Here is a 26,918-nt window from a genome sequence, read left to right as displayed (position 1 = left end):
TTAATTTTTATGCGGCACTGCTGTGGGTCCCTGTTGTAGCCTCTGTCCATCATACCCTTGGAGATTTTTTTCAAGTATTTTGGCATTTTGTCTTTTGGAACGGAGTTCTGATAGCACGGATTCGTCTCCCCAAACAGCGATCAGATCCAGTACCTCTTGTTCGGTCCATGCTGGAGCTCTTTTGCGATTCTGGGACTGCATGGTCACCTCTGCTGATGAGCTCTGCATGGTCACCTGTGCTGATCAGCTTGCCACGCTGGCCAAACAGGAAATGAAATTCGAAAGTTTGTGGGGCCTTTGCTGTGTACCTGGCCAGTGCATCTGAGTTGAGAGTGCTGTCCAGAGCGGTCACAATGGAGCACTCTGGATAGCTCCTGGAGGCCAATACCATCGAATTGCATCCACACTACCCCAAATTCGACCCAGCAGGGTCGATTTCAGCGCTAATCCCCTCGTCGGGGAGGAGTACAGAAATCAATTTTAAGAGCCCTTTAAGTTAACAAAAATGGCTTCGTCCTGTGGATGGGTGCAGGGTTAAATCAATCTAATGCTGCTAAATTTGACCTAAATTCGTAGCGTAGACCAGGGCTAAAACAGTAGCTTAGCCAGATTGAAGCGTAAGCCCAAAAGCCTTATCATAAGTCTTAGCATAAGCAGCTAACCAGGAGTAACCCTGGATCATAAGATATCATAAGATTGAATGTTGTAATAAACAAGTATGGCTAAACTAATAGGTAACTGCTGGATGCCAGTTGATTCTAGTTTTGGATATTTTAAGATAGAAACATAACCAGCAGATGTTCAACCACAAGAATACATTGGCAACCAATTGACATATATGCTAATAAGCTTGAGGTAAATGGCATAATAACATATCAGAGGAGGGCACCCTCAACATTATTAGGGTGAGGAAGTTTAGATATGGATAGAACATGCCAGACATCTTTATGAATATTCATGGCTGCCATGTAACCCTATAATCTCAGCCTTCCCTCTTGGAATCAGCAGATCGAGGGATGTTCCAGCAGATCGAGGGATGTGATCATTCCCCTCTACTCAGCACTGGTGAGGCCTCATTTGGAGTACTGTGTCCAGTTTTGGGCCCCACACTACAAGAAGGATGTGGATAAATTGGAGAGAGTCCAGCGGAGGGCAACAAAAATGATTAGGGGGCTGGAGCACATGACTTATGAGGAGAGGCTGAGGGAACTGGGATTGTTTAGTCTGCAGAAGAGAAGAATGAGGGGGGATTTGATAGCTGCTTTCAACTACCTGAAAGGGGGTTCCAAAGAGGATGGATCTAGACTGTTCTCAGTGGTAGAAGATGCAGAACAAGGAGTAATGGTCTCAAGTTGCAGAGGGGGAGGTTTAGGTTGGATATTAGGAAAAACTTTTTCACTAGTAGGGTGGTGAAGAACTGGAATGGGTTACCTAGGGAGGTAGTGGAATCTCCTTCCTTAGAGGTTTTTAAGGTCAGGCTTGACAAAGCCCTGGCTGGGATGATTTAGTTGGGTTTGGTCCTGCTTTGAGCAGGGGGTTGGACTAGATGACCTCCTGAGGTCCCTTCCAACCCTGAGATTCTATGATTCTATGAATCTTCTTGGCATGCCAGAGATAGGACCATTCGTCTTATTGATCATAGATATCCGCAAGGGATGGTATACAAATGCCCTGCTGCAGGACATCTCAACCATTCTGTATTATCTCTACCCATTTTGCTTTGGAGTGTTTGTGATTTTGCTAATTGTCTTAAAAAAACATTACAGTCAAGAGGCATTTCCTAAGTATGAATGTCTTTCACATGAGCATCAGGGCCCTCATAGTAACTCTGGGTCTGATCTTGAAGCAGGACCCTTCCAACCACAGAATGCTAACTTGGGAATACCAATTAACATACAATCAATAGATCAGGAAACACCTGTCTTTCTTTAAAATTTCCAAAATTGGTTAGCTAGGAGCTGCTATCAGCCATTATTAAGTGATTGCAGAAATCCTTGAGTTTTGGAATAGAATCCAAACAAGTGTATGGTATGTGAGTCTGGTAATCTTTATGGTATATTTTTGTATTGCTTCCCATAACGGGACATAAGGGCAAGGATCCTCATATCCCAAATCCCTCTCATCAAACAAGAGTAATCAAATTTGATATGATTAAATGCCTTTGGGAGTCATATGCTTCCATCACATTAGTTTTATTTGTTTTCTGCACTGCCATTAAGTGCACATTAATTACAACTTAACTTTTACTGGTTCAGAAATATTATGCCCACACAAATCTTTCCCAGGAGGAAATGTTTTAGATCAGGAGTGGTCAACCTGTGGCTCCAGAGCCACATGCGGCTCTTCAGAAGTTAATATGCGGCTCCTTGTATAGACACTGACTCCGGGGCTGGAGCTACAGGTGCCAACTTTCCAATATGCCGGGGAGGGCTCATTGCTCACCCCCTGGCTCTGCCACAGGCCCTGCCCCCACTCCACCCCTTCCCTCACCCTCCCCTGAGCCTGCCATGCCCTCACTCCTCCTCCCTCCTCTCCAGAGCCTCCTGCATGCCACAAAACATCTGATCGGGAAGGGGAAGGCACTGATAGGTGGGGCTGCCGGTGGGTGGGAGGCACTGGGAGTGTGGGTGGGGGAGCTGATGGGGGGGCTGCTGACGTATTACTGTGGCTCTTTGCCAATGCTCATTGGTAAATTCTGGCTCCTCAGGCTCAGGTTGGCCACCCCTGTTTTAGATGTTTGAGTAGGTTACGTTTTGATGATTTATTCTGACAGGAAAAAGTACAGGTGGAAGACATACTTGAGAGGCTCAAGGAAGAAGGAATCAACCCTTCAGCTTCTGCAGATGAGCAACTTTGTTATGTTTGGCAATTATTCCTGCGTAATGAAGACAAGTTACGGTCTGCTAGTCAGGACTTAGAGAACCTCAGACAACAGCAAGCAGAAGAAATGAGAGAGGTAAGAACTAATTGACGTATGAGTAATCTTCATGAATATTTGTGCTTTCCATTAGGATTTCACTTTTAACCAGGAGAGGACCTCCCCTCTTATCCCATGACTGCTTACTTTGCTTAAGAGCTTTTGGTGAGGGACCTTGTCAAAGATTTTCTAAAAGGCCACATACACTATATCCACTGGATCACCCTTGTCCACGTGTTTGTTGACACCCTCAAAGAATTCTAATAGAGTGGTGAGGCATGATTTCCCTTTACAAAAGCCATGCTGCTTCTTCCCCAACAAATCATGTTCAGCTATGTGTCTGATAATTGTTTCAACCAATTTGGCTGGTACTGAAGTTAGGCTTACTTGCCTGTAATTTACCAGGATCACCTCTGGAGCCTTTTTAAAAAATTGGTGTTTACATTAGCTATCATCCAGTCTTCTGTTACAGAAGCTGATTTCAATGATAGGTTACATACTATACTTACTAGTTCTGCAATTTCATATTTGAGTTCCTTCAGAACTCTTGGGTGAATCATAGAATCGTAGAATCTCAGGGTTGGAAGGGACCTCAGGAGGTCATCTAGTCCAACCCCCAGTAGTCTTGGTGACTCATTACTATTTAATTTATCAGGTTGTTACAAAATCTCCTCTATCAACACCTCAGTCTGGGACAGTTCCTCAGATTTGTCACCCAGAAAGAATGGCTCAGGTGTGCAAATCTCCCTCACATCCTCTGCAGTAAAGACTGATGCAAAGAATTCATTTGGTTTCTCCACAATGGCCTTGTCTTCCTTGAGTGACCCATTAGCACAATTGTCCAGTGGCCCCACTGAGTATTTGGCAGGCTTCCTACTTCTGATGTATTTAAAGAATTTTTTGCTGTTAGTTTTTGTCTTTTGCTAGTTGCTTTTCAAATTCTTTTTTGGCCTGCTTAATTATACTTTTACACATGACTTGCCAGAGTTTATGCTCCTTTCTATTTTCCTCAGTAGGATTTGACTTCCAATTGTTAAAGGATGACTTTTTGTCTCTATGAGCATTGTTTGTTATCAGGATAAAATTAAAAATGGATTCATTTTAATTATCAGATCACTCAGTGCTAGTTAGCAACGGATTGCATACGAGTTACTCTAAATTAGGGATAATAGTGCTTTTTTACTGACTTAATGGATAATGCCAAATTGTATTTAGAAAGATTACAAAATCCAGCATAGGTTTACGCAGCAAGAGTTCAGTTAGTTGATGGGCAGCTTTAGCTATCTTAAGGCTTGACTACATTACCCACTGGATCGATGGGCAGCTATCGATGCAGCGGGGGTCGATTTATTGCATCTAGTCTAGAAACAATAAATCGATTGCCAAGCACTCTCCCGTCGACTCTGGTACTCCACCAGGGCGAGAGGCACAGGCGGAGTCGATGGGAGAACATCAGCTGTCGACTTACCGCAGTGAGTAGATCTAAGTACATCAACTTCAGCTCCGCTATTCACGTAGCTGAAGTTGTGTAACTTAGATCGATCCCTTCCGCAGTGTAGACCAGGCCATACTCTCTGTGTCACCTCCAGTTAGGTGTCCAGAGTCACCTGACATTTTGGTATACATAACATTGTGCAATATTTCTGTGATGTCACCACCACTTTCCTGAATAACCAAGAGATAAGGAAAGCATTGCTGAAAACTAGGAAATACAGCGTTAAGGTACACACCCGCATCACCATAACTTGGCCCTCTTTGAGCATTGCTCCATATCACACATAGTAATTGGAGATATACCAATCTCCTAGAACCGGAAGGGACCTTGAAAGGTCATCAAGTCCAGCCCCCTGCTTTCACTAGTAGGACTAATTTTTTTTGTCCCAGATCCCTAAGTGGCCCCCTCAAGGATTGAACTCACAACCCTGGGTTTAGCAGGCCAATGCTCAAACCACTGAGTTATCCCTCCCCCACATACTCATCTCTGCCTTTTCACTGTAAAGGAAAAGAGCTGCCTGCACCTGCCTTGCACTCAAACACATAGCCTAGTCTCCCGACAGAATACTGCACTTGTAAAATTAAATTACGGTACTGATTCACATAGGATACCATCTAAATCTATACTTTCCTTTACCCATCATTAAACCTATGGATTGCTCTCATATCCCACCCTACTGACAATTCCTGGGGGAAGGCACAGGAGGGGAGCAGGGAAGGTGTCTTGAGACAACCTACACAATTTTGCAATAAGATGATGCAGGCTACATTCTCAACATATGTATACTTCCCTTTCCTTTACTCGCACACATGGGCTGGGCCCCAAATCAGTCACATCTCTGTGATGCTCCTAAAACGAATCCCCATCTCCTCAGCTCAAAAACACACTTCTACCAACCTGCCCCACCAACACCTCCACCATTCAAACCATTCACTACAACTATAGCTCTCATACTGAATGCAGTTGCAGTGCATGCAGTAACTCCCAGTGACAATTGCCAGCTTGGGGGTAGGGGCAGAGTTAAGGGTACATGGGCATATACTTTAACTTTGTTTTTCCTGGTTTTCTGAAGTTTGAGTTTTGTTGAACTTGACGTTCTGGAGCTGTCCCTGGAAAACCTTAACTCTGCATTCACAAAGGTGTTGTTTGTTTGTTTTGTTTTAAAATTTAATTAACATAGGAGAAATTAAAAACGAAAAACCTTGTGTTAAGCTCACAGGTTTCAAAGTGAGGAAGTGGCTACAGAAAATGGCACTGTGGGTTTCCAAGCTTGTGACTCATTTAATTCCATATAAAAAGTCTGTGCAGGTGACAAGTACAAGATGGCTGTACCAGCCCCACATTGAAAATCAACGGTTCTTTCCCTCTCGCACATAGCCTAATTAGAGAGGCAAGCTGGTCATGACTCCATAGTTAAGGCTGCAATCAATGTTCCATTATAAGGCTTATTTTTACTCCCTATATGTGGGTGAATGGGAATTGGCCATATGGACCCCTATTCTTGGCACACATATAGCCTGGCCTGCATGCTCAGAATTTTCTAGAATGTACTATCCGTTGGGGCCACTCACCCTCCATCTCCTCCTCTTACGTAGGGTTTGGAGGGTGGCTCTAAACCCTCTTCAACTCCTTCTGGCTGCCAAAGCTGCAGTTTAGTTGGAGTATAGTTCAGTGTCAATGCTCCCCCGCCCATCAATTATGTCCTTTGGTTGCCTCTTTGGGTCCTGTTTTTCATAGTTAGCTAGCTAGTAACTTAGACTTTAAACACTGTGTGTTGAAAACACGCACACAGATACACACAAAAAGGCGCGTGCACACATGCATATGCACACGCCAGGTTTTTTGGTGTCCATGCCATTGTGCGCCTCCCTGGGCTATTTCCCTTTCCCTAATGTTGGGCCTTTCAGTCTGTTTTAGGGACCCCTCAGGAGAGAGAAGTGAATACAGCCTTTGTAGTCACAAAATCCTTAAACGTTTAAAGAACACAACCAAGTGCTACTCTGTGAGTGTTTCATTTCTTCCTGGCAGAAGTGCATTGGGGGTCATACTGTAACTTCAGAGGGTACTATGTGAGGTAGTGATGCTAATGACTTGTTTGTAAATGAAAGCCACACATCCAAAGTTTGAAATCTTGTTGCTCTCTTTGTTTTTAGGTGGAGAATTATGTGGGCCATGTCCGTAGCCTCACAGCAGAGCGAGACGCTTTCACCACTGAGTTTGAAAAAGAAAATGAACAACTCAGAATTGAGTTTACACAACTGCAACTCCAGCAGGGTAATCCCTCTTTCCTTTCTCTGAAAGCGCCTCAGTATTTGTGCTGTAACAAATGTCAGGGACTACAGTTTATTCAGGGAAGCTGGCTGAGTGCTGCCTTGTAGGAAACAAGAGTGATTTCTTCTTGTACTTTAGAGAACAAAATGTTATAGGTAAGTCTTTTTAATATACAATTATCTAGGTAGACAGAATGTATGTATAAATTATTGTATACCATTAAAATTAAGTTTTAAATCAGTTTAGAAATACTGGTCTTTATTTCGTTGTCTCCATTCAGTGAATGGGGTTGTTGCCTCTTTCAGTGTGGCTGCAATTTTAATTAGATTTCCAAGAGGCACTCAGTTTGCAGAACAGAATCAGCTGCACCACTAGAAAGAGCAGGAGAACAGACATTGAGTTGTTATAAAGTAATGTATTTATTCAGTTAACCAAAAGGGGTCCAATCCTGCTCCCACTGAAGCCAATGAGTTTTGTCATTGATTTCAGTCAGACTGGGATCAGGCTCAGAGTTGACTTTAAAATAACTTTGAAAGACCTGGTGTCTTTCTAATAGTGACTTATTCTCAGCCCTGATCGATGATGATACAATTTCACAATGTCAGTTTGTTAGCTTCTTAATTATGTTTAATATAATTATTGTGTTCATATTTCAGTTTCTGTGAGTAATGTTCCTGTTTCCTAAACCCCTGCGATCACTTCCAACAGGGATAATTTTATGCTTTTTTTAGTGACTGCTTTTCTTTGTAATTCTTCTGAATATTGTGTTTAAATACCTTTCATAGCCCGCTGCAGTTTTCCTTAACTTTTCTTTTTGTGACTGGTATGTGTTGGATTGGTGAATAAAAGGGGAGTGATGCATACACAGTAGTGCAGTTTCTGTGCTGCATTTACAAAGTGTGCAGCAGAGAGTGGAGAGGTGTCAGGAGCCTGATTCCTTGTCCTGCTCTTGGCAATCTGAGGGTTTCAGGAAGTGCTTTTGGTGCAGTTGGCTTAGATAGATAAAGAAATTCTGACTACTAATGGAGTGAGATTTTTCAGGACAGGAGCAGACTTGTAGCATTACGGTCTGTGTATCAGATAAGGCACCTGGAGTATTTCTGCTGCCTGTCCAAACTGAAGGGAAAACCACATCTGGCCTAGTGGACTCAGGATGTAGCCAGACACAGTCTGAGGGGATCTGATACTAGCAGACCACTTGCTAAACACATATCTGTTGTTTCATTTGTACTTGGAGATGCTAAGCCTTATCCCACTCCTATTGTCATGTGAATGGGGAATCATGAAGAGGAGATTCTGGTAGAATCAAGATCCTTACCCAGGCTGATGGTGATTGGATGAGACTGGAAGCATTTCTGGGACCTACTGGATTCAGCTATTGCCCTACAGTCAGGACCCAGACAAGAAGGAGAGAGCCCGCCCAAGGGATTTATGCTTGCACTCCCTCTGATGGACTCAGTTCTTTGTAAAGTTTGGTTCTGTCCCTGGAAGTCCGTAAGCTGGAAATGGAAGGCACGGTGAAGCCAGGGTGAATTTGAAGCACACTAGGGAAGGGAAAATGAAATGGTCACCACAGATGAGAACGGGGGGAAGTACTTCCACTGATCAGAGCAATGAGAATGTGGCTACCACAGGGGTACAAGAGGGACCACTAGACCAAACACCACATTCTGGCCAATTTTTGACTTAGTGGCTGAGTAACAAGTGGACGCCTCTGGAGAGAGGCATATCTCCAGCTGGCAGGGATGAGAAGGCTGGAGACTACCCCACTTCCCATTGGAGAATGACCTGCTCTATTGAATAGACCAATACTTGAGGACTGAGGAGATACCAAATACCAGCACCCTGACCACCACAAAGGGAAAATCCTACAACTGAAACATGTTCTGTCCTGTGTATGTGACCTAGGATGGGACAAAATCACTGTTAGCCCACTTTCTGGTCAGGGATTTACAAGGAAATGCACTGGCTGTGTGCATCATGTGTAATGCCAATGAGTGGCACCTAGAGGAAGTTGTAGCAGCATATATTCTCCTGGGTAGAGTTGCCCACAGAGAACCTTACTGGCTGGAGATTAACGTTGTGTCCCACATGTTAAGAGGTATGGCAGCTACTGAAGGTAAAACCACCTGTACTACAGACCAACTGGTGGAGTGATTTCACCGTATCCTGAAATTAATGCTCCAGAAATTTGTGGAAACAGATGCAAAAGATGGGGATAGGTTATTGCCATATCTTTGCAATCTGTGAGATATCCCACATGTCCATAGGACTTTCTCCTTGTTTTTGTATGGGCAGTGACCGCAAGGAGAACTGGATCTCATAGTTAAGGATGGAAGGGTCCCCGCTCTTGCAGAACCATTGTAATGCAGTGCATCCTTCGCATGATGGAACAACTGGTCATGCTGGGGCACTTGGCACTAGAGACTCTATCTAGATCCTGTCACAGTTATGGGGCAAACTGCTCCTCTGACCCCTCCAGGTGTCTCTGAATGCATCCCCTCTAGGTCTTGGGGTAATTCTACCCCATTTTCCCACTTGGTGGGTTGCATAGTCCCCCATGTATCAACCATGATCGCCTCAGCAGGTCTGGCTTAGGCTCAGACCCTGCAGTTCTGTTCCCACCGGGGCTATGACATTGCTTTAAAGCAGGCTGCTTGGTTACAGGATACCAAAGTAACATTTATATAGAAAAAATGTTCTCTCTGAAATGCTCATCTTAAAAAGAATATACCAGCCTTGGATCTGGTGACCGGCAGGTTCCCCCCCAACACCAGAATCTCTAGAGAGGGACTGTTTTTGCCACCTCTTTTGGTCTACTTCAGTTCACCTTGGCATCTCTTGTGTAGCACAAAGCACCCACCACATTCCCGTGATTCATGGATTATGTATTGGAGCAGCTGGGCTCACAACCTACCCAAAACGTGCAGATTCAGGAACCAAGAATAAAATACCTAAGCTACTAGGTTGGGAACGGATGCATTCAGCCCTCGAAGGACACAGTAGAGGCCCTGAAGAATTGGTTAGTTTCTACCACAAAGAAACAACTGTGGGCACTTCTGGTGGTTAGCAGGATATTACAGACTATTTGTAGCCCAATTTGCTGTCCTAGCCACTCCATTAACTGAACTGATGAAGCAGTTATTTCCAAAACTAGTGAATGGGACTGATCAGCATGAAAGAGGCCTCAGTCATTTGAAAGACATTTTATGCTCCCAGCCTATAATATTACACTCCTCGATTCTGATCACTCATTTGTGTGACAGCTAGGTTTGGGGGCTGTTCTGTCACAAGAGTTTGAAGGGGAGCATTCTGTCCTATACCTGTCACAAGCTTTTTGCCTGGAAAAACTCCGTGTTCCACCACCAAGGAATGTCTAGTAGTTTAACGGGCAGTGGGTACGCTATATTACTACGTCATGGGTAGTCACTTTAGTCACTGGTCACGTGCCTTTATGGTGGTTCGAAGCTATGAAAGACAAACAGTGGAATCACCAAAGGACAGCCCTTTGTCCTTCTGGCCTGGTACTAACCTGGGAAACCAATGCAATTTTTTTCCCCTGGGTAAAGTCTGGAGAGCAGGACCATGGGATTGCTCTGAGGAGAGTGTAAAAGGATGGTGGTGTGCAATGGTATACTGGCCCTTTAAAGTCAGAAGGGGAAGTTCTAGACAGGGCAGGCAGACTATCCCATTCCAGGAGTTCTGGGGCAGAGAGACCCAGGGAAGGATAGTGACAGATGCTGAGAGAGAGGGTGTGGTCTTGGGGTGATGGTATCTGGGAAAAACCCAGGCTACTATTTTGTTTAGGACCTGGGGCCAGGAGCCTTGTAGTATGTGGGAGGGAGGGGGCAGAACTCCTTTCTCTCAGCCAATCAGGATGAGTTTTGGGAAGGAGGGAGAAAGAGACTGGTAGGAAGAGGATCTGCTAACCTCTCCCAGGCTTGGTGAGGGGGAGAAGGAGGGCTGGTCTACGCTATGGGGAGGGGGGGGGAGGAGGCTTGATCTATGGGTACGTCTACACTACGGGATTATTCCGATTTTACATAAACCGGTTTAGTAAAACAGATTGTATAAAGTCGAGTGCACGCGGCCACACTAAGCACATTAATTCGGCGGTGTGCGTCCATGGTCCGAGGCTAGCATCGATTTCTGGAGCGTTGCACTGTGGGTAGCTATTCCGTAGCTATCCCATAGTTCCCGCAGTCTCCCCCGCCCCTTGGAATTCTGGGTTGAGATCCCAGTGCCTGATTGGGCAAAAATCATTGTCGCAGGTGGTTCTGGGTAAATGTCGTCAGTCATTCCTTCCTCTGGGAAAGCAACGGCAGACAATCATTTCGCGCCCTTTTTCCCTGGATTGCCCTGGCAGACGCCATAGCATGGCAACCATGGAGCCTGTTTTGCCTTTTGTCACTGTCACCGTATGTGTACTGGATGCCGCTGACAGAGGCGATACACAGCAGCATTCATTTGCTTTTGCATGATAGCAGAGACGGTTATCAGTCGTTCTGTACCGTCTGCTGCCATTGTAAATTGGCAATGAGATGACGGTTACCAGTCCTTCTGTACTGTACTGTCTGCTGCTGTCATGGGTGCCCCTGGCTGAGGTCGGCCGGGGACGCAAAGACAAAAATGGGAATGACTCCCCGAGTCAATCCCTCCTTTATGGTATCTAAAAATAGAATCAGTCCTGCCTAGAATATGGGGCAAGTGTACTAGAGAACCAGTGTATCAGAGAACCAGAGAGCACAGCCGCTCCGTGTCAGATTCTGCAGAAATGATGAGCTGCATGCCATTCACTGGGGGTGCCCCTGCAACAACCCCACCTGTTGCTTCCCTCCTCCCCCAGCCTTCCTGGGCTACCGTTGCAGTGTCCCCCCATTTGTGTGATGAAGTAATAAAGAATGCAGGAATAAGAAACAGTGACTTGTTAGTGAGATAAAATGAGGGGAAGGCAGCCTCCAGCTGCTATGATAGTCCAGGCAGGACATTAAGCGGTGTGGGGGAGAGGAGCCCAGCATCCCGCTGCTATGATAGTCCAGGCAGTACAGAATCTTTTCTTTACACATGAAGGGTGGGGGCTGATGGAGCTCAGCCCCCAGTTGCTATGATGAAGACGGTTACCAGCCATTCTGTACCATCTACTGGGAATGACCGGGAGTCATTCCTATTTTTACTCAAGCGCCCCCGGCCAACCTCACCTGAGGCCAGCCAGGAGCACTCACGGGCTGATGATGAGGACGGATACCAGTCCTACTGCACTGTACCGTCTGCCACCAGGCGCCCCCGGCTGACCTCACCTGAGGCCAGCCAGGAGCACTCATGGGCTGATGATGACAATGGATAGCAGTCATATTGTACCATCTGCCACCGGGGTGGGGGGGAGGATGCTGCAGTTCACTGCCGCAGCATCGCGTCTACCAGCAGCATTCAGTAGACATAGGGTAACATTTAAAAAAGTCAAGAGACGATTTTTTTCCCTTTTCCTTCTGGGGGTGGGGGTGGGGGGGTAAATTGACGAGCTATGCCCTGAACCACCCCGGACAATGTGTTTGACCCTACAGGCATTGGGAGCTCAGCCAAGTATGCAAATGCTTTTCGGAGACTGCAGGAACTGTGGGATAGCTTGAGTCCTCAGTCCCCCCTCCCTCCCTCCATGAGCATCCATTTGATTCTTTGGCTTTCCGTTACGCTTGTCATGCAGCAGTGTGCTGAGTCCCTGCTGTGGCCTCTGTCTGGAGATTTTTTTAAAATGCTTTGGCATTTCGTCTTCTGTAATGGAGCTCTGATAGAACAGATTTGTCTGCCCATACAGCGATCACATCCGTACGGTCCATGCTGGAGCTCTTTTTGGATTTGGGACTGCATCGCCACCCGTGCTGATCGGAGCTCCACACTGGGCAAACAGGAAATGATATTCAAAAGTTCGCGGGGCTTTTCCTGTCTAACTGGCCACTGCATCTGAGTTCAGATTGCTGTCCAGAGCGGTCACAGTGGTGCTCTGTGGGATACCGCCCGGAGGCCAATACCGTCGATTTGCGGCCACACTAACCCTAATCCGATATGGTAATACCGATATTAGCGCTACTCCTCTCGTTGGGGAGGCGTACAGAAACCGGTTTAAAGAGCCCTTTATATCGATATAAAGGGCCTCGTAGTGTGGATGGGTGCGGCGTTAAATCGGTTTAACGCTCCTAAAATCGGTTTAAACGCGTAGTGTAGACCAGGCCTATGCTATGCAACTTCAGCTATGTGAATAACATAGCTAAAGTCGACGTACTTAGATCTACTTACTTTGGTGTCTTCACTGTGGTGTGTCGACGGGAGATGCTCTCCAATTGATTCCCCTTGCGCTTCTCATTGAGGTGGAGTACCAGAGATCAGCGGTTGATTTATCGCATCTATACTAGACACGATAAATCGACCCCCGCTGGATTAATCGCTGCCCATTGATCTGGCTGGTAGTGTAGACAAGCCTTAAGACTAAGCTGCTTTGACTTTGCTTCCAAGCTGTGGAGGAGCACTGAGAAAATGGCACCCCCTCAGGGACTCCTGGTGAGATAAGAACATTTTGTTGTGATGAGTTATCCTCCGCCCCTCCAAGTTTTGTTTGTTTGAGAGGCCTTTGCAGCCAGTTTGAGCAGACCTGGGAGGAGATAATTTACAGGCCATCTAGGAGAGGCTGGCTAAGGGTCACAGTGTGCAACAAGAAATGAGTTTTTATAAAACCAATAGGAAAGTTTCCATAATTTAAAAAATGCCAGTGAAAACAGTTGTTATTAAACAAGTAAATATTCCCCTGCAGGATTTGAAACCCAAACAGTACTAAGGACCTGATATACAGGAGGTCAGACTAGATCAGTGGTTTTCAACCTTTTTTCATTTGTGGACCCTTAAAAAATGTCGAATGGCCGTGCGGACCCCTTTGGAAATTCATCCTGTGGTCCACAGACCCCAACCATAGAAGTGTTAGACTGAAAACAGACTGAACAGAATTCAGCTATAAATGCTGCATGTACTCAGCATGGCATTTGATGCAACGTGAGAAAGGGCACTAAATTGTGGGTTCAATGGGAACGACAACACTTCCAAGGTTTTGACCCATGAGTGGAGATATTCACAGACTTTCATTGATCAGAAAAACGGAATGCCTTTTCTGAGATCTGAAACTTTATTTTTATAGGTTTCAGAGTGGTAGCCGTGTTAGTCTGAATCAGCAAAAAGAACGACGAATACTTGTGGCACCTTAGAGACTAACAAATTTATTTGAGCATAAACTTTCGTGGGCTAAAACCCACTTCAAGAAACTCCCTGAAAAAGCACAAGAACAAATCTGCACAGACACACCCCTAGAGCCCCGACCAGGGGTATTCTGTCTGCTACCCAAGATCCATAAACCTGGAAATCCTGGACGCCCCATCATCTCAGGCATTGGCACCCTGACAGCAGGATTGTCTGGCTATGTAGACTCTCTCCTCAGGCCCTACGCTACCAGTACTCCTAGCTATATTTTCCCCCCTACTGTTACTCACACCTTCTTGTCAACGGTTGGAAATGGGCCATCCTGATTATCACTACAAAAGGTTTTTTTTCTTCTGCTGATAATAGCTCACCTTAATTAATTACCCTTGTTACAGTTGGTATGGCAACACCCATTTTTTCCTGTGTTCTCTGTATATATATTTTTCTACTGTATCTTCCACTGCATGCATCCGATGAAGTGGGCTATAGCCCACAAAAGCTTATGCTCAAATAAATTTGTTAGTCTCTAAGGTGCCACAAGTACTCCTTGTTCTTTTATTTTTTTAGTCACTTTTTGCAGACCCCTTAGACCAGGGGTTCTCAAACTGGGAGTCGGGACCCCTCAGGGGGTCACGAGGTTATTACATGGGGGGGTCGCGAGCTGTCAGCCTCCACTTTAAACCCCGCTTTGCCTACAGCATTTATAATGGTATTAAATATACAAAAAAGTGTTTTTAATTTATAAGGGGGTCACACTCAGAGGCTTGGTATGTGAAAGGGGTCACCAGTACAAAAGTTTGAGAACCACTGCCTTAGATATAGTTTGTGAACCCAGGGGTCCATGGACCACAGGTCGAAAACCACTGGACTACATGATCTAATGGTCCCTTCTGGCCTTAAACTTTGTGATTGCCATAATCCAATCTGAGCAAAATGTAAAAAGTGAATAAACAGCATAAATAGTAAGGAAATTGGACTTCTAGAATTCTCTCACTTTTTACTATTCTAAAGCTTTATTAGTGATATTCTCTAAATTAAAAAAATACATAAAATCGACTCACCCTGCCCTCATTGAGTATCACCAGCAACAAGGGTTGGAAGTATTTCTGCATTAGCGGGCAGAGAGAACTAAGGATGTGTGTTCTGCGTTAACATTTGAAATTTTGTAACTTTTGAGCACTTGTTTTCTGAACCTTGTACTAAATTAACTGCAGATTTATTTGCTTGGAATTTACCTTGTCTATATATTTGTTTCTGTGCCTTTTGATATTCACTGTAAGTTGTGTAGTACTTGAAAATCAAGGGCCAAGACTTTCAAAATTGATTAGTGGTTTTGAAGGCCCAACCTGACACCTTGAAGGGCCTGATTTTCAAAGAGTGGGTGCTCAGCCCTCTCTGAAAATTGGGCCTTTTTAAGGTGTCTCTGGGCACCCAAAATGTCTCTTTTTAAAAGATCTTGGCCACCAAGTGTTTTAAATGACTAGTGGCCTATGGCTGTGGGATTGCAACTCAATCTTGCTGAGAATTTTATCACTGAGTTGTCATTCCCTCCCCTGTTTTTTCTCCACTAGATGGCAGGCAAACAACAACAAAACGTCTGTTAGTCTATAAGGTGCCACAGGACTCTTTGCTGCTTTTACAGATCCAGACTAATACGGCTACCCCTCTGATACTTGACAACATAAATCTCGTAGATGATAACACATCTTTCTCCCTTCTCATTGTGACTTTGCTTCCATCATCTGAACCGATGGCTTTCTTGCTTTTTAAGATTTCCAAGGGTGTGAGTATTAGACTGTGAGTAGGAAGCCATTTATGTAATCGACAGAGTGAGCCAAGCTTATATCAGTGCGTTAATTTGGGGGCGGGCAGGCTTGCTGGTTTATGTGCAGAATTCCCAAGGGATCTGTGTGGGTTCCAGTTAAACTTCAGTTTCACATAGTTCCTATATATATTTTTTGGGGGGAAGAGTGTTATCAGCGACTTGGGCTGGGATGTCACTGTTATGCAAATAATTTTTATGTATGGAAACTATTATGCAATCTTAGCTAAAGCAGTTGCTGCAGCTCCTGGGATATTTATTGATAACATGCACTCACTGTCTAAGCCTGCATTTACATCAGTAAAACATAATTAAAATCAATGTTGTCCACCTACTGCCAGTAATCTAGACCAGTCCACAAAACAATGCCAGCTTGTTATAACCACCATTCCCACCCCGTCCTTATAAACACTTCTCTACCACCTAATTTCCTCCAGCAACAGCCGGAGCAAATGGATGATCCTGACTCCATTCTCTGGAGCCCCAACAAGAGCTCCAAGCTCCAGCACCCTCCACACACAATGCCTGGCTCTCACAGACTCTAACCAGACCACAGATAGGTCAAGGATATTAAAACCTTCCAGACAGTAGTAGAGCCACTTCTGCACAACTTTCTCTCTCTCTCTCCTTCACCAAAATGGAAGGCCTGAGACAGGGCAATGGTTAGTGAGAATGAGACTGTTCCACTTGTCTACACTGTGTAGATGTTCCATCTAAGGCCATGTCTACGTACAGCGGAGCTGCAGTGCAGCAGCTGTACTGCTACAGCTGTGCCGCTGCAGCATGTCTGGTGAAGATGCTCTGTGCTGACCGGAGAAAGCTCCCCCGTCAGCATAGAAAAACCACCTCTGCGAGCAGCATAAGTTATGTTGGTGGGAGAAGCTCTCCTGTCAACATAGCACTGCTATTAAACACTTATGTCGCTCTGGGGTTGGAATATTCACACCCGAGTGACATACAAGTTTTGCCAACATAGGCTGTAGTGTGGACATCACCTAAGAAGACAGCTTGGCCTTCACCTTAGCCATGGCATATACTGCAAAAAGTCTTTGCCACAACCAGCTAGACTAAACAATGCTCCTCCTGAGAGGTGCAGGTCTGTCTGTTTGTCGGCTGTCTCCAAAGATGCTGTGAACATGGGGCTTGTGATGACCAATAATAAAATGATGACCACAATGGCCTGGTACATCAGCTGCAGTATTTTCCTGCAGAGAATTCTGAAACCAGAGTACTCCTAGACAGTCTGAGAGCAGAGCAAGGCAATCAGTTCTGCTTTGAGAGGAATTGGGTAAGACCAGATCTGTGCACAAAGGGGACAAGGTCCAATCCCAGCCAATAAATATGATCCAGCGTACACCCACCTCTGTATACTGGGCCAATAATCACCTAGAGTGCACCACTAAGTAGATAAGTCTTGAGATCCTGAGTCAACTTGCAAGAATCAGAATAAGATGTTCTATCACCCAGGACAATGGTCCTACTTCATTGGTGGCCACAAAACAGCCATAAAGATCCTGCCCACCCTGCCCCGGGTATATCCCTAGCATAGGGGTCCTCTTTGGCAGTCACGGAGCTAGCTGCAGTGTCTCTGCACCCCAACTCTGCAGAAGCCCCTGGTACTGGGGGTATTCTAGGGATGTATTGTGTCATTCCTGTATTCCTACACTCTGGTTATTCTCTAGCTGTCACAATGCCCAGAGGGGACATGGCAATCAGGGTGCAAGTGAGGGGAACACTGAGGGCCTGTACTTTTGTTACAAACAGTTGGGTCTTTGCTCACTTTATCACTGATCCTGTTGCTGCTGTGAGCATTAAGGTTTTGCAGTATAATGCGAGTGCCTGGTGGGCGTATAAGGGAAAGTAGTGTGTCAGTGACAGTATCCTACAAGATGGGCAGATGGCATGGAATGTTTGATAGTTATGCCCTAACTTTGGATTTCTTTGGTTATTAAGATTTGGGTGAGTAGAATATTGTACAGAGCAAGCATAATGGTCCTCTAACAACATATTTACCGGGTGATGTCACTTACTGGTGAAAATGTAGGGTCTATGTGTTATAGCAGAAACTTGGACTCCCGTGTGAAGAAGAGAGATGTATAGAGAAGAAAACAGTTCTTGCAAGAAAATCCCAATAAATAAAAAATGGCTGGACCAGAGTGAGGCAGGTACAAAAATCAATCAAAAGTTCTCTAGTGATAGAGTAAAACAGTGATTTAGTTAGTGGTCTATTAAACTGCCCTTATAACCACAGGAATAAAGCTGTGGTATAACTTGTGTTATCCTCAGGATCCAGCTACTGCTGACTTTATGCTCAAGTATTGGTCCTAGGGGGCATTTAGTGCCTTTCTCTGCAGTGAACAGGTTCCTGTCCTTGAGGCAGGTTGCAATCCATTTCAACAGCTCTCTTCTAATAGGCTCAGTGTTTTTGTAGGGTAGATTGATTGTTTATGTGCTGAGGTACCAACAGCTTTTATGAGAGACAACTAACTATAGCATCATGTTTCCACTGCTCTCACTAGGAGCACAGCTCAGTTTGTCTAAAAAGTGAAACATGAGAAGATATAGCGGGATCTAGCCTAAGATCCTGCCTACGCATAACCAGTTCAACAATTTAACCATGCAAGTTGTGTAGCACCCCTCCTAGTCTGGGCTCAGTTATACTGGAACCACAGTGCTTATACCAGCATAGCTTATTGCCATTTGGGGAGGGAAATAGATTACACTTGTAGATGGTGCCCTTGTACCAGTACAATTCGTCCATACTAGGGCTTATACCTGTATAACTAGATCAGTAAAAACTCACGCTCCTAACCAAAACAGCTGTGTGTCTGGGTGGGTTATTTTGTTACAAGTCAGATTTCATGGTTTCCCCAGGGGCAAATTGATTCTGAATTCCTGCTTTGCTCTACCTTGCTAATATTTAACTTGTCGTTCTTTCTCTAACAGTTGATGGGCTCAGAGAGGCCTCCCCTCAGGAGCAGAAGTTTTCTTTGTCCCTCAAGTTTTTTGTCAAGGTTCCCCTTGCAGGCTTCTAGAAAGCCTGCCCCAACCACCTGCCTAGGCAGATCATTCCTTTGCCTAATTGCCCTTCCTCTTGGGGGGAGGAGGGGTAATGCATTTCAAATGTATGCATGTAGTATTTCAAGCGATTACACCTTGTTTCACTATCTCAAACCTCGTACAAAATAGCTGTTGCTTTATATTTTTACTTTAGAAATGCACAGAACAGTAACTGCAAAATTCCAACCACATTGCTGATTACTGTTACAGTACGTGTATTATTGTTGCAGTAGGTGCAGTACAAAGGTAAAGAAAACACAGTGCCTGCCCCAAAGAATTTAAAATCTAAAAATAGTAACTAGGCACCAGTATTTGACCTAAAAAGTATATTGATCTTATAAAAGAGGAGCAGCTGTTTCTCCACCCCAGGCTTTGAGGCTGCTATCTATAAGTAGTTGGATCTGGGCTACTCCAGATCATACTGCTGAGGCTATTCTGTAGCAGGGCTATTAGGAGAATGCCTGTCTGATATACAAATACCATAGGAACATAGGAACGGCCAGACTGGTTCAGGCCACTGGTCCCTCTAATCCAGTATCTTGTCTGAGAGAGTGACTAGCACCAGCTGCTTCAGAGGAAGGTGCGGGAGAACCCCCATAATGGATGGGGTTCAGCAGGAGTGGGGAGAGAGTGCGCACCAAAAGGGGAGATTATGTAGGGGTGCAATGAAAGGGGAGATCATGTTGGTGCCTGGAGGCTGTGTGCGAGGACCAAGGAAAGGGAAGTAGTGACTGGGGGGATGGATGGGAGGGTGAGGAGGGAAGTAGAGACCTTGGGACAGGGGCGGCTCTAGGCATTTTGCTGCCCCAAGCATGGCAGGCAGGCTGCCTTCGGCAGCTTGCCTGCAGGAGGTCCCCGGTCCCGCGAATTTGGCGGCAGCCTGCGGGAGGTTCGCCGAAGCCGCAGGACCAGTGGACCCTCCGCAGGCATGCCGCCGAAGGCAGCCTGCCTGCCGCCCTCGCGGCAACCGGCAGAGTGCCCCCTGCGGCTTGCCGCCCCAAGCACGCTCTTGGTGTGCTGGTGCCTGGAGCCACCCCTGCCTTGGGGGATGGAAGAGCCAGAGAAGAGAAAAGGAAAGTAAGGGGCACAGAGATCCCAACACCTCATTATTTCCGCACCTTCCCTCTCTCTCAGTAGCATTTCTCATCCATAAGACCAAGTGGCCTCTTTGTTTTCAGGCAGACTTGCCATGCTCTATTTGTCTACCCAGCTGAGTGGCCATCTCCACTGTCTGTGAGCTACCCCATAGTATTCCAAGGTGCTGGCTGTGGCAGTCTCAGGGTCGTTCCTTTTGGGATGTGGATTCATCCCCCTTCTCCTAGACAAATAAGCTTGGTTTCAGAAGCTTCCTTGAACTGAGGAGCTCTGTCTACACCAGCTTTTGGTCTGAAAAATCCCCCCCCATATTAAAACTAGAATAGCTCTGGCAGTGATAGCAACAGTGGGAGCCCTAGTGTGGCCAAGATGCTGGCCTTCCTACCCAACCAGGGTTAGATAATACAGTGCTGAAAACACTGGGGGTCACCTAGAGCACCCCCATTATTGTCCCGAATAGCAGACCTGTACCTGAGTCAGTGCCAGTGCAAAATATTTCAGCTGAAAGCCTGGCATAGACACAGCTCCATGCCTTGGCTCCCACTAAAGCTTAGCTATAGATCTTCTTTTGCTCAACCTAGAATTAGCACAGAGAGACAGAAGTGTGAAGATCTCATAGGGGATTAATACGTCCTTTCCTGGCTGAAGTGTCACTGTCTCTTTTGGTCCTAAATTTAAAGGTACATCCCTCCCCCATATTTTCCACTAATTCCCTCTGAATAATCATTTCTATTCTAGGTCAAATATGAATTCTTTGAAGATAAAGCTCAATCTAGCAGTTGAGTGTATGTGCTTTCTGGGTGGGGTGAGTGTTCATGTGATCATCCTGATTACAGAAACTGCTACTGGGTGAGGAAGAGTTTATAATTTCTTGGGACTCTTTAGCATTAGCATTGTCATATTTCTTAGCTGTGCATCTAGAACATGCAGCCAGGTGTATTTTAAACAGCAAACTAAATAAAAAAAGCATTTTGCTGCACTTTGTGCAGGAAAACGGCAAGGCAGCCACATGTGACCTTAGTATATTAATTGTACAAGCTGCAGTTTAAGATCAAGGGAGGAGACAAACAGGAAACCGCAGGGTGTTTTCCATCCATGGGCTAGATAGAGCAGGCAGCAGAATGTTGAGTGGAAACATGCAATTGATTTGGCCTTCAGGCTTAGGTTGAGATTGTTATACTGGATTGTATCCAGCCTGAGTTTATGGAACTGTTTGGCAAATGCCACTTACCAACAGAAAAGTAACCAAACAAAATAGGAGGGTGCTTTAGCTTTTCCTGTTCCTTTATAGGAGGCCCTTGCTAAGACTCGCCTTTGAGAATTGTCTACCTCCCTGGGGTGGGACAAGGACCATTTAAAGAGATGTTACCAGTGGAGCTGCATACATGACCCATTGCAGATCTAAAGGCTTAGTGTGACAGTATGTAAGAGCCACCGCCACCCTCAATTCCTGTCCTACTGCCATGCTCTGAGTGTCTCACTCGTTTTCTGTCCTGAACTCGAAATAGGAAGCAAATTTTGAAATGAGGATGAATAACAACTGGAGCACAAACGGTCAATTCTCCATCATATGGAGTCTTTAAATCCGGATGTTGGTGTTTGTTTTTAAAGATCTGTGCCAGCCCACCCACACATTACTGGGTTCAGTGCAAGAATCCCTGGGTGGAATTCTCTGGCCTGTGCTAGCAGATGGTGAGACTAGATCGTAGCAGTCCGGCCAGGCACTCAAATGTATGATTTTTTTTCCCCTCTGCTGCAAAGTTCCAAAGCAAACTGCCCTTCTTCGGGATTTCTTTCAATGGATTTTGGTTTTGATGCCAAACCTAGGCACAATGCAAAATAGAACTCAAAACAAACAGTACGCCTTTGCTTCTGTTTCTAGAGAGACTAATCTATTTCAAGAGTGAAGCTGAGTGCAGGCGGAGTTGAGCAAGTGAAACTTGTGGTCTGATTGCACTCTCACTAGATGGTCATAGGGGCACTGATGGAATTGCTTCACTCCAAATACCACAATCAGAAGCTCCTTTTCCATTTGGGCATTTCCCCTGTTCAATCTCTGAAGGTCTCTGCTGAGATAACCGACCAGCTGCTCCTGCAAAAGAAATAAAACCAATCCTTTCTCTGATGCATCCCATTGGAGAATCAGTGGCTCTCCTGGTTGATAGTACTTCACAACAGGGGCATCTGTTATAATTTGTTTCAGTATGTCAAATGTTTCCTGTTGGGAACCTGCCCAGTCCCACTCAACATCCTGCTTTGTGAGTCCATGTATGGGTTCTGCCACTGCAGCCAGGTGTGGACAGAAAACTTATAATTCCTATGAAGAGCTGTATCCCTTTTAATCCACTGGAGCTGGCATGTCTCTGACTGTCTTGATCTTGTTGGGATCTGCATTCAGTCCCTCTGCTGTGAGCAAAGTCCAATGTATGTCACCACATGCTGTTTGAGTTTTATGGTCTTGTCCCTGCATTGCTGTAGAGAAGCTTGTAGCTTTCTGTCATGGTCTTTTTCAGCTTCTTTATCATTATTCCCTTTACCTAGAGCGAGGATATCATCTGCAATTATTTTCACCCCAAGCAGCCCTTCTAGCGCTTGGGTGAGATAATCTAGTCTGACCTCCTGTACAACACAGGCCATAAAACTTCTCCAAAATTATTCCTAGGGCAGCTTTTAGAACAACATGCAATCTTGATTTTAAAATTGTCAGTGATGGAGAATCCACCACAATCATTGGTAAATTGTTCCAATGGTTAATTACTCTCACCATTAAAAATGTACACCTTATTTCCCATCTGAATTTGTGTAGCTTCAACTTCTAGCCACTGGATTATGTTATACCTTTCCCTGCTAGACCGAAGAGCCCATTATTAAATATTTATAGACTTTAGTAAAGTCAGCTCTTAACCTTCTCTTTGTTAAGCTAAATAGATAGACCCAAAGAGCTCAATCACTATAAGACATATTTTCTAATCCTTCAGTCATTCTCATGGCTCTTCTCTGCACCCTCTCCAATTTATCAAAATCCTTGTTGAATTATGGGCACCAGAACTGGACACAATATTGCAGCGGTGGTTGCACCAGTGCCTAGTACAGAGATAAAATAACCCCTCTACTTGTACTTGAGATCCCCTGTTTAAGTATCTGTGATAGGGTTCACTTACCATTAGGGATGCCTCCTTGTGGCCGCATCTGGGGATTAGCTCTGCTCAGGTCTGATGCCCTCTTCCCTATACCATGGGGGGAGGGATAGCTCAGTGGTTTGAGCATTGGCCTGCTAAACCCAGGGTTGTGAGTTCAATACTTGAGAGGACCATTTAGGGAACTGGGGTAAAAATCTCTCTGGGGATTGGTCCTGCTTTGAGCAGGGGGTGGGACTAGATGACCTCCTCAGGTCCCTTCCAACCATGATATTTTATGACCCCTCTCTCTCCTGGGCTTGGGGTGCTCGTCATGACTCAGCCCTCTGGCCAGGTCACTGTAGTCATCCTCTTCCAGGGTAACAAAGTCTCTCTGGACCAGCTGTCTGGCTGGCGTCTCTAGTGCTCCTGTGCCACTTCCCAGTGGCTAGTAGGGGAACCCAGGCCCACCCTCTACACTGGTTTCCCATCCAAGGGACCTTAGAACAAGCAGCCAAGGTCTGCACAGTCCTACCACTTGTTGCTGTTTCCCTGGACTTCTTCCTACCTACTCAGGTGTCCTTTGCTCAGAACTCCTGTGGAGTTGAACCCCAGGGCTTATTCTCCCCCCTGGGATTTCTCCTCCTCTCCTCAATGCACTCTTTCTCTGAAGCCTCCTTCTGCAGCAAACTTCCTGACTTTTTAATCCAGCCTACTCTGGCCCAGCAAAGCTCTTGTTCAGTTATGCCCAACTCTCCCTCCAGGTGCAGCCAGCTACCCTAATTGGCCCCTCAGGCCCACGTTAACCCCTTCAGGGTCTGTGTGGGATACAACTCCCATCACAGCATCCTAGGAGGGCATTAGCTCTTTTGGTCACAGTATCACATTGGGAACTCATGTTCAGTTGATTGTCCACCATGACTCCCAAAACTTTTTCAGTCACTGCTTCCAGAATAGTGTAAGTATGGCCTACATTCTTTGTTCAGAGATGTATAGGTTTACATTTAGCCATATTAAAACACATATCATTTGCTTGTATCCAGTTTACCAAGCAGCACAGATTGTTCTTTATTATTTACCCCTCCCCCAATTTTTGTGTCATCTGCAAACTTTCTTCTCTGGAACACCTCTAATCCATTGGCATGTGCAGCCATCTTGGAGTGACCAGTTGACATTGCAGAAGTTGTCAGGATGCCAAAACCCATTCCTCACATCGCAGACTAACAGTTCTGGCATTGGCAAGTTCTGGCAGGTTGTCATCAATTGTCGCCAAGGGAGAGTGGCATCTTTTCAGAGCCCATGTTGCAGGGCAAGTGCGCCTTCTTGGGATGGGGGGAGGTAATGATGGCCCCATGGCTGAGTTTATACAACCATCCCTTGTCTTGGGATAGCCTGGCCTAGAAGTCAGAGCCAATAGGGCTGCCCTGTTCAACAGGGCTGTGTGGCCTAGCAGCCAGTCGGGGGAGTGGGCCCGCCACTTGGAGCGGGGAGGGGCGGGCAGCAGTGGCAGCTGAGTAGGAGGCCCTGGGCCCTCCCAGCTCCACCAGGTCCCAGTTCAGGGCCCTGTCAGTGGCAAGTATGCCCACCACTGGGTCAGCAGGGAATCTGCCTGAAACACACTGATCCCACATGGCACAATAACTAGCCCCCCTGAACTACTTCCTACCCTGTTCCTGGTGCAGCGTCCCCGGGGTCTCTGGACTGCTCGGTCAGTGCAGCTCCCAGCAGCTCTGACACTTCTTGGACGTCCTCTGGAGGGAGCCTCAGTGTCCCTGGCTTCTGCCATCTGGGGCTTCCGCAGTTCCCAGGCTGGAGCTTGCATCCTCCCTCTTCAGCGGTCCACCCTGAATGAACCAAGCTGCTCCCTTTTATATCTAGTCTCCAGCCGGCGCATGTCCAGCAGGGTCATGGGGGCGTAGCCTCCTCAGCCAAGAGAGTAGAGTTAACCATCGCAGTCCCAGTGCGGGGCAAGTGTGCCCCATCACAGCCTGGTTTTGGGTCTATGCAGATGCGCAATTTGCCTTCTTTACCATTACCATACTGCTTACCCAGGCTGTACTGGCTTGTTCAGGTGCTACGATTGATAACCTGCTCTGCAGACTTTTGAGCTCCTTGCATACTGGATAATGTAGTGCCCCTGGAATTTTCCTTTGTGGTATGCACACAGGTTCCACTGTGGTGTCTGCTTCCAGTCGCAGGTTTCCTTAGAGGCATATGTCACCTTTGAAAACATTCTCCATATGCTTTTAAAATTTTCTCAGTTGCTCATGGGAATCTCCCTTTTGCTTCTTGCACAGCAGCTATGAAACTTGGATGCTGTCCCCTGATCGGATCAGTGGCTGTTATGGCTGTATTCCCACAGAGAAGTCTGTGGTGCTTACCATCTGCCACCACCACCAATGGCACTCGGCACAGTCTGGGATTGGGGTAGGCAGAGGGTACTTGGAGAACAGTTCTTGATGGTCATCAAGAGGGAACTCTGTAGGGAGATTTCCATCCTATTGGTTGGCCCCTGGAGGAACAGCATAAGGATGAGTGTGACTGTGCTGTTTGCCTCTGCCAGGACCTCCTGCAGGGACCCCCTGGAGGAAGGTGCATTATTGGCATTTCGGACACCTCCACTCTCCCATTGGCTGGCTGGGCAGCAGGTCCAACCACTGGAGAGCATTTTAAGGGAGAGATTTGGGAGATGAAGGATCACCCACCCACGCATGCTTTGGGTGTTTGCCAGGCTCTACACTGGACGGAGGGGACATTGTGGAGTGTGGCGCATGCAGGGCCAGAGCTGTGCAGTGATGCGGAGAAGGGAGCAGAGGCTCACATGGAAACCCCATTCACCTTGTGCACTCTTCTTACATGTGGCTGTGCCAGGGCTCCGCCATGGTGATCCCATTAAATATTCCAAACCCAGCACTTGAGAGCCAAGAGGAAGGCAGCAGACACCCACCCCCATGAGCTCTATGATGGAGACAGCTCCTGACTTAGCTGGTTTTCCCAGGGCATAATGGGGGAGTTGGGATGTGCAGGCTTATCCCATGATAACTGCTAGGCTGTGCTTACCCATCTGTGGTGGGGGTGGTGGATAAGAGCAGAGGGAGAAGGGGACAGGGCTTGGAGCTAGTGGATAGGGCAGAGCGGGAGGGAGACAGAAGGAAGACAGGGATGGGCTAGGAACAGGGGTGAGCTGGAGCCGGTTCGCACCGGTCGCGAACCCGTTGTTAAATTTAGAAGCGGTTTTAGAACCGCTTGTTAAGTAGCTTCCCTGCGAGGGAAGCTTTGATGGGCTCTGCCTGGGAAGCCTGTAATTCCTCCTCCCGGCCGCCGGGGGGCGCTGCGCTGTGCTGCGAGAGCCATGTGAGCTGCCTCCTGGCCCTGTTGCTGCTCCTGCTCTTTGGACCTCTGGCCCTGGGGCTCCGGCTGCTGCCCCGTGAGTCCCTGGCTGCGTCCGGCTGCTCCCAGCCCCGCCCCCGTGTGAGTATCTGCGCCCCTCCCCCGCCTTCCCTGCCCACAGCCGCCCCCTGCCCACAGCCGCTCCCTGCCCCACCCCCTGCCCACAGCCACCCTGCAGCCAGCCCCACATCCACTGGTGCCCTGCAGTTCCCAGGGCAGTAACCCTGCACACCTGCTTTAATGAGGGGGGGGGCAGGGAGCAGCTGGGACCCACACATGTGCACACCCTAGAGTGACCAGACAGCAAGTGTGAAAAATCGGGACGGGGGTGAGGGGTAATAGGAGCCTATATAAGAAAAAGACCCAAAAATTGAGACTGTCCCTGATCACCACCCACACATGTGAAACGGAGCTCATTTCTAGTTCAGCCCCATCTTTTTAAAAAAGAACTTTAGGTAGGGTTAAAATACATCTGTATTTTCCTGGACATGTCAGTCTTTTCGGTTCTTAATC

At 46.5% G+C, this 26,918-nt stretch overlaps 1 protein-coding gene across 4 annotated transcripts in view; it reads left to right on the top strand.

Annotated features, from left to right (window-relative positions):
• CCDC30 (coiled-coil domain containing 30) overlaps positions 1 to 26,918 on the top strand; it is a 147,423-nt gene that overhangs the window by 4,618 nt on the left and 115,887 nt on the right. For 3 of the 4 annotated variants that reach the window (XM_044996252.1, XM_044996253.1, XM_044996251.1), the window contains exons 2-3: positions 2,774 to 2,956; positions 6,566 to 6,686. In XM_044996252.1, the coding sequence (XP_044852187.1) occupies positions 2,774 to 2,956; positions 6,566 to 6,686 (304 nt within the window). Of the gene's footprint in view, positions 1 to 2,773; positions 2,957 to 6,565; positions 6,839 to 26,918 lie in introns of those variants that run through there. The other variant, XM_044996254.1, reaches the window with a different exon arrangement.

The sequence above is a fragment of the Mauremys mutica genome, chromosome 21, assembly GCF_020497125.1.
Source record: "Mauremys mutica isolate MM-2020 ecotype Southern chromosome 21, ASM2049712v1, whole genome shotgun sequence".
NCBI classification, from domain to species: domain Eukaryota; kingdom Metazoa; phylum Chordata; order Testudines; family Geoemydidae; genus Mauremys; species Mauremys mutica.
Note: the sequence above shows the minus strand (reverse complement) of the source record. Positions and strands in the feature narration are given on the sequence as shown.